The sequence below is a fragment of the Rhamphochromis longiceps genome, linkage group LG22, assembly GCF_057381845.1.
Source record: "Rhamphochromis longiceps isolate RC_006_pf linkage group LG22, R_longiceps_female_GT1.1, whole genome shotgun sequence".
Taxonomy (NCBI): Eukaryota; Metazoa; Chordata; class Actinopteri; order Cichliformes; family Cichlidae; genus Rhamphochromis; species Rhamphochromis longiceps.
In genome coordinates this window covers 14,392,615-14,399,533 of record NC_140577.1, presented here as the reverse complement: position 1 = coordinate 14,399,533, position 6,919 = coordinate 14,392,615, and the positions used below count along the sequence as shown (strand labels likewise).

At 38.0% G+C, this 6,919-nt stretch overlaps 1 protein-coding gene across 2 annotated transcripts; it reads left to right on the top strand.

Moving 5' to 3' along the window:
- The first annotated feature begins 3,544 nt into the window (after positions 1-3,544).
- On the top strand, positions 3,545-6,166 carry LOC146643721 (uncharacterized). Of its 2 annotated transcripts, XM_085396858.1 has the most exons (4): positions 3,545-3,878; positions 4,755-4,826; positions 5,408-5,509; positions 5,683-6,166. In XM_085396858.1, exons 2-4 carry the CDS (start codon positions 4,794-4,796, stop codon positions 5,986-5,988), a joined length of 441 nt encoding a protein of 146 aa, XP_085252984.1. In that variant the 5' UTR covers positions 3,545-3,878; positions 4,755-4,793; the 3' UTR covers positions 5,989-6,166. The 2 variants fall into 2 exon arrangements, with proteins under 2 accessions (XP_085252984.1, XP_085252985.1); XM_085396859.1 differs by having other exon boundaries at positions 3,545-4,826.
- The last annotated feature ends 753 nt before the right edge of the window (positions 6,167-6,919 follow it).

The window sequence follows — 6,919 nt, the reverse complement described above, 5'->3', positions numbered from 1 at the left end:
AGTCCTCCAGCAGTCTGACCTTATACCAGCATAACTAAGTGGTGGTTTATTGTGACTTTATCCAACCCTAACTATATACTTTATCAGAAAGGAAAGTTTTAGGTCTAATCTTAAATGTAGACAGGGTGTCTCTCTCCTGAATCTAAACTGGGAGCAAAATTAACGCTCTGCCTCCCATCCTCCTTTTAAATCCTTTAAGAACCACAAGTAAGCCAGCAGTCTGAGAGAGCTCTGTTAGGATAATATGGCACTATGAGGTCTTTAAGACATGGTACGATCTGCTCATTGAAGACTCTTTTATGAGAAGAAGGATTTTAAAGTTGTTTTTGGATTTAACAGGGAAGCCAAAGTGGGAGAAATATGCTCCCTCTTTCTAGTCCCAGTCAAAAACTCACGCTGCAGCATTTTGAATCAATAGAAGGCTTTCACAGATCTTTTAGAACAACAATTAACAATTAATTGAACTGCTTTTTTATGCATTCCTCTGATATGCACACTGAAGGATATAGCCTCATCAAAAATCATCCCAAAATTCCTCACTGTACTGCTGGAGACCAAGGTAATACCATCTAGTTTACCTGCTTAGACATCATGTTTTTGAGGGGTTTTCTCCTAAATTTGGTTTTGTCTAAATTTGTTTTCTGTATTATCTAAGAGATGCATGTAAAAAGCTTTAGTCCCAGCACAAAACTGTGGACTAATTCTTCAATTCATGGACATTTTTGAAGACTTGAGTTTAACATTTCTGAGTTGTATTACAGGCTGCTTGTAGCACACAGATGGCCATATTATTTGTCACATAATCACATTAAAAATCCTTACCCTCACTAAAACTCAAACAAAAAGTGCAGTTCAGTTAGTTCAGTTAGAAGAGATCAAGCTGAGCAGACAGCTAGCGCCTATAGCGACAACAGACCTACAATTTTCAAGCCTTATTACATTTTTCTGTAACTTATATAAGAGTTCATCCTCCACAACTGTGTCATAAACTAAGGAATTCGCTACACACAACTGAGAACAGGAAGGCAGCACAGAGGGTAATTAACACCGCCTAAAAAAAATCATTGGCTCCACTCTGCCAACCCTGGAGGCCATTGCCAGCTCCTCCTGTCTCAGGAGAACCAGGGCAATCACAGGTGACCCCTTGCTTCCCGCCCACCACCTGTTTGACCCGCTGCCCTCTGGCAAGCACCTCGGGAATGTCAGGTCCCACACCTCCAGACTCACAAACAGCTTCTTCCCCGCTCCCATCCACCAATCTTAACTGTGGTCTGAGTAACCCTCATCATTCAGGCCACTCACACCTGGACTCTATACTCAGACCAAGTCCGTTGCACCACTTTCAAGCACTTTGTAACTCTGTCCTCTAATATGTGCCTTTGTATTGCGAGTTTTCCTCCTGTTTTGCATTTATACCACCTCTTTGTATATACTCCTCATTTCTGTTATTTATTCTTGTTGTCCTGCTATTTATATTTTATTCCTGCACATTTCTGCACCCACATTGTCGTTGTACATGTACAATAACAATAAAAGGCTATTCTAATCTATTCTATTCTATTTTCAGGCACTCCTAAAGAATTATATGACAATTCTGTTGAGTAAACATGAAATTAGCAGCTTACTTGAAAAAATAACAAAACAAAAGGACAGGGAGGTGTAGCAGCAGATGGTATGTCAATAACATGCTTACCACAGTAGCAGAAAAAAATTGTCATGTTACTAATAACTGTGTTGTGAGTCTGAATTGATGTTACCAACTATTTATGATCCATTCATCCTGCAAACAGCTGGTCCCAATCAGCCAGTGTTCCGCCTGAACAAACTATGCTTCATCTCACGGTTTCATTAATTAAATCATCTAACTAATTTACTCATTTGCAAATCTTATCTGGGACTTCCAGTTTAGGCACGTTTTTACCATGTGTTTGATGAAGTTCAGGTGTCTCAGTTGAGCTTGCTTGATTTAATTCACGTTATTCATCTGTTGTGGATGCTGTAACGATTTCTGCATTGCCATCTCCAGCCTTTTACTCATCTTCCCTGTGTCTGCTCCCTGTCAAACACCAAGGAAATACTGCAAACACTAACGACTGCTCTTCCGCTCTTCCTAAATAAAGCAGAAAAAGATTACAACCCTCCAAATCATCCTAATGCTTAATGGTTTTTCCCTCAGAATAAAAATATGGCAAAAGAAAAAACCTCTGACAGCTTCACATGGGGGAGTCCTGAGTAAACAAACACTGATCCAAAAAGCGCTGATCCAGCCTTTCCTGGGCTCCCTGGATGCTATCGCTCCCCTCCTCTCTTCATCTGTTCATTAAGGTCAACCTGATTTTTTTGGCGAGAGTAGGGGGAGACAGTGAGGAAGAGAAGGAAGATGAACTGAGCGAAAGGTGTAAGAGGATTTGGAGCTAATTAGGGAAGTAGGAGGTGAGAGAAGAAACGGATGATAGAGGGAGAAAGAAAGGAAGAGAGGAAGGCAGATGAAGAAGGAAAAGGAGGGAGATCGGCTGAATAAAAAAAGAGTGGGCAGGTGAATTTGCTCAGTTAGCTCCCTGGTGTTTAATATCACTCTCCCACTCTTTCGCTTCCCGCTCTCTCGCCCTTTCTTTCCCCTCATTGTGCATTTATACCTCTCTTCAACTCTCTTTAATATCCCCTCTTTCTTCCCACTGCTTCTCCCCCTTCATACCTCTGCTCCTCTTTCTTACCGTCCCTCATTCCCTCACTCGACTGATTTTTCTGTGTTTCACACCTCTGCTAACAGAGGGGACTGGCCAGATGGATGCAGGTGTGGGTGTGTGTGTATATGTGTGTGTGTGTGTGTGTGAGGCAGGAAGTAGGCACTGCTGCAGAGGCAGAAGACCATGACTAATCCTCAGGACACACACGCACAGATTAACACACACGCGCTAAAGTTGGCAATCGCATGAACACCATTTTCCCGGCCTTGTGCTGACCTGCCAGTGTACTTACCTCCTGTCCAGGTAATTTTTCATTCAAATTGACCAGGTGCATAAAGATGGCAGCCTCTTGAAAAGGCAGTTTCAGTCCATCTCCGTGATGCAATTCCAGCATTTTGCCTAAATGCGCAAAGCAGATGTGAATGCTGGCACATTGCGATATTCCAGTTTATGGTTGTCAGGAAAAACTAAAGATGAGCTGCCAGTTTACTAATAACCAGCCTGTCATGCTTTTCTTTTTGTTGACTCATTCTTTCTCTTCCACCTAGTTAATTTAAAATTAAATCCATCTCAGAGGAAATATCTGTCCAGAATCGGGAATAACTTCTCTCTCTCAGTTTCTGTATCCTGAGTGGAGTCAGTGCACACAAGTGGGACAGACAGGAACTTGCATAGACGCAAGCTAGCAATACAGCGTCTCATACAAGGCTGCCAAATATCCCAGTTTTCTGTACTGTTTCTCTGTGTTATCCTTCAGCAAGCCAATGTAAAAAGACAACTACAAAGGAGCAGATGTCTGCTGATGCTACACAAAAACTAAATTTCGAGCAGTTATCCATTACACTGTAAAAACTGTGATTGGGGTTAATTAGAATCTAATAGGAGAGTAATAGTAATTATTACTCAGTAAAAACGTGTATGAGTAGTTTTAATCAAATCTAAGCAAAATTCAACAATTTTGAGATGTTCAGTTATTTAAATTTACACAGTTTTGTTTGGGGTAAATTCAGCAATGGTTTGTTGAGTAGATTTAAAAAAAAATGTTTGAGTACTAAAAAAATTTAAGAAATCTAATAGATTTAACTGATGAAAGCATTTTCATTTTAATCATTGTACACTTCCGCCCATAATCCTTTGTGCCACGTGCAGGACACACGCGCTTCATGAGTGGACGTCTCCATTTTGTCAGAGGTAAGACTTCTTAATTTGTTCAAATATAAGACACGGTTTAAACAATAACGTATATCGGTTTTGAGTAAAGGTTTTAAACAGTATGATACGTCGAAATTTTATTAATAATCATCACTGTAATGATAGTATCGTATTTTTACACAAATGGCAGTTAGTGGACTGCTAGCACAAGGTCACTTTCCAAGCCTTCACGACTGTGTTACTGAACAGCTTTAACTAACCACATGTTTTACCGTATTAAAAAATATCAACGGTATATTCCGATGAGTTTTAACGTCTTTCATCCACGTTTAAAAGTTCATGAAAAGGTTTTGCGGTCAGTTGTGAGTGATTTTGTCAGCCACAGTCAGTTTTTCGAACTCCAGTTTCCAATAATGGCGGCCGCTACTAAGTTTTAAAATTACTCTTAGTAATCTTTCTGGGTCACAAAATAAACTTTTAACATATTTTCAGGCGCGAAAGTAGCTGTGTAAACATCAAATATCTGCTCGGTTTATCAAGATATCGCATGTTTGCAAAAGTGCTTCGACGTTTTCGGAGCATCTGCTACCCACCAGCTCGATAGCAAGCCGGGAGCTCGAGGGTCACTGAAGCCGCTGAGAACGGCACAACTCCCGGCACATCATTTTCAGATCACCGCGGGGTTTCGCTACTCAGTTTAAACGTAATGTATAAGTCACTTAGACAACCTAAAAATGTTATTGTTTGGTTTTTTTCAGTGTTTTATTTGTTCGTGAGTAAATCGGTTTGGCTGAGATTAAAGTTATTAGATTAGATTAGATAAAATAAAACTTTATTAATCCCCCGGGTGGGTTCCTCCTTGGTTTTTACACAGCTGACTAAACGTCAAAAATGATAATGTTGCTTTCCTTTCAGGTAATGGAAGATCCCTCAACTTAAATTCACCTGATCAGCATGGGATTGAAGTTGCAGGCTATCATAGCCAAGGTATTTTCCACAGACATTTCAGCTTGGAATTTTATTTAAAGAATTTTTTTGTCAAATTTCATTTGCATGGTGCACAGCTCCACTAATTTGTTTGCATGTTTTTGTCAGTGCAAGAGGACGCCAGGACGTCACTGATATAATTAACAACACAATTATGGGTTTCATGTTTTAATTGTATTTTAAATACATGTCTATTCTTAGTAAAAAAAACAAACAAAAAACAAACAAAAAAACACAAGTACAGGTATTGCTGGGTTTTTGTTTTGTCCCAAGAAGGAAAAACCCTTTCTGACGAACATAAACTAAATTAGATAAAAAAAAACTAAATGACTAAATTAATGTAATTTACTAAAACGACACATTTAAAGATTGAACCTGTCAAGCATGTTGACAATACCTTTGTGTTGACTGTCAGCACCCAGGCATGTGCATTAACATCAGCTAATTATCGCACATAATGCTCCATGTGATGATAATTTGATATTTAACAGTTTTTTTTAATACTGCCAATTCTCACAGTTTTGTCTTAATAAATGGTCACTTATCTGATGGTAATTTTTGGAATTCTTGCTCATTTTCAGTCACCAAGCAATCCTAGCAATAACATAACCAGAAATCTGGTTATTCAGTGCTTGATGGTGTACCTTGGGGAGTCCATTGATCAACTGATCAAAGAGTACAGTGTAAGTGTTGAAGTAGAAACATTATTCTGTTTTTGTTATTCATATGTGTTTGTCAAGTTTCAAATAATTTGAGGCATTATCATGTTTTATTTGTCATGCAGCTACAGGATGTGTCCAGGAAATATTTCATGTGTGCAACTACAGTCAGAAAACCCATGTGTTTGTTGTTTCAGGATGCTGATGAGGATGGTGTGTCACAAGATCTTTCTGAACAGAGGATGAAAATCTACAAAATCAAGGCTGTTGGATCTGAGGAGGATGACATTGGCATTGTGCTGGAGGGTGTGAGAGTTATGCCTGCTCTGGGCAATTTTCCAAGAGCATGCGCAATGCTGGTTGGATTGACATATGCAGTCGATCTTGCCTATCCCAAAGAGCTAAAATACACCTTGGAAGTATTCCAGAAACTTTTCCTTGAACTGGATTGTGCTAAGCTCTCACCAAAAGTGAACAGCCTCAAGAACAAGTTATTGGCTTAAACGAGGACTCTGAAAGAATGAAAGGGAAGTAAGCTCACTGAAAACCTTTGGTTTGTCTTTGTTAGATGTAGCTATCTTTTCAGTTTTTAAGTTAATTTCATCTTATTCATATCTTACCCAAATGACCTGCAATGTGTCAGGCTGTATTTGTGCTCTTCATTTTAATTTTGTTTTTTATTACCTACAAGTTTCTTAGGAATATTCTGTTTGAAAGGCAGCAAATTGGAGGAATCACTAGTGAAGCTTTTCTTTGTTTATAGTGTATGTTACTATAAAACATTGGTTTAAAACAACTTTAAAATTTAACAGAAGTGCAGTCCTGTAGCTGTAGAAATGTTACTTCCTCTTACATGTGTCTTAGATTTTCTCAGGTTAAACATCCAAATTGGGATAAAAGGTTGATTTACATTATTGATATTCCATGTACATGAGTGAAAAACCTTTGTTCTACAGTTATATTGAGTGATTCAATTTAACAAAAGATTGACAAACTAAAGTTTTTGTTTGTCAATCATAAATAAGTAACAGAGATAAAGGAAACGGTAAAGGATATTCAAATTTCAGGTTCATGTTGATATTACAGTCTAAAGATTAATTTCTTTTTTACAAAACTGGTTTACATTCATGCAGTTTATGTTGCTGTTGCTCTGTACACAAAGCTGTGTGATAAACTGTTTATGACACTAAAACAAATTTACAGCAGAGGAATGTATTTAGGAGATCAGGAGATTGTTGATGAGAATTCAGTGTATACGAGCAGAAAAATGTTATATTATAAATTACTGTGTTTTATTTTCCACAATAAAACAAATTACTGTTTTGATGTTTTCTTTGTGAAATTGATTCATTTTACTCAGAAAATAAGTAAAATTCATTTCATTTTCTCTTATTATTCAGTCATTATTTTTAAGGTTTATTTGGAAAATTATTG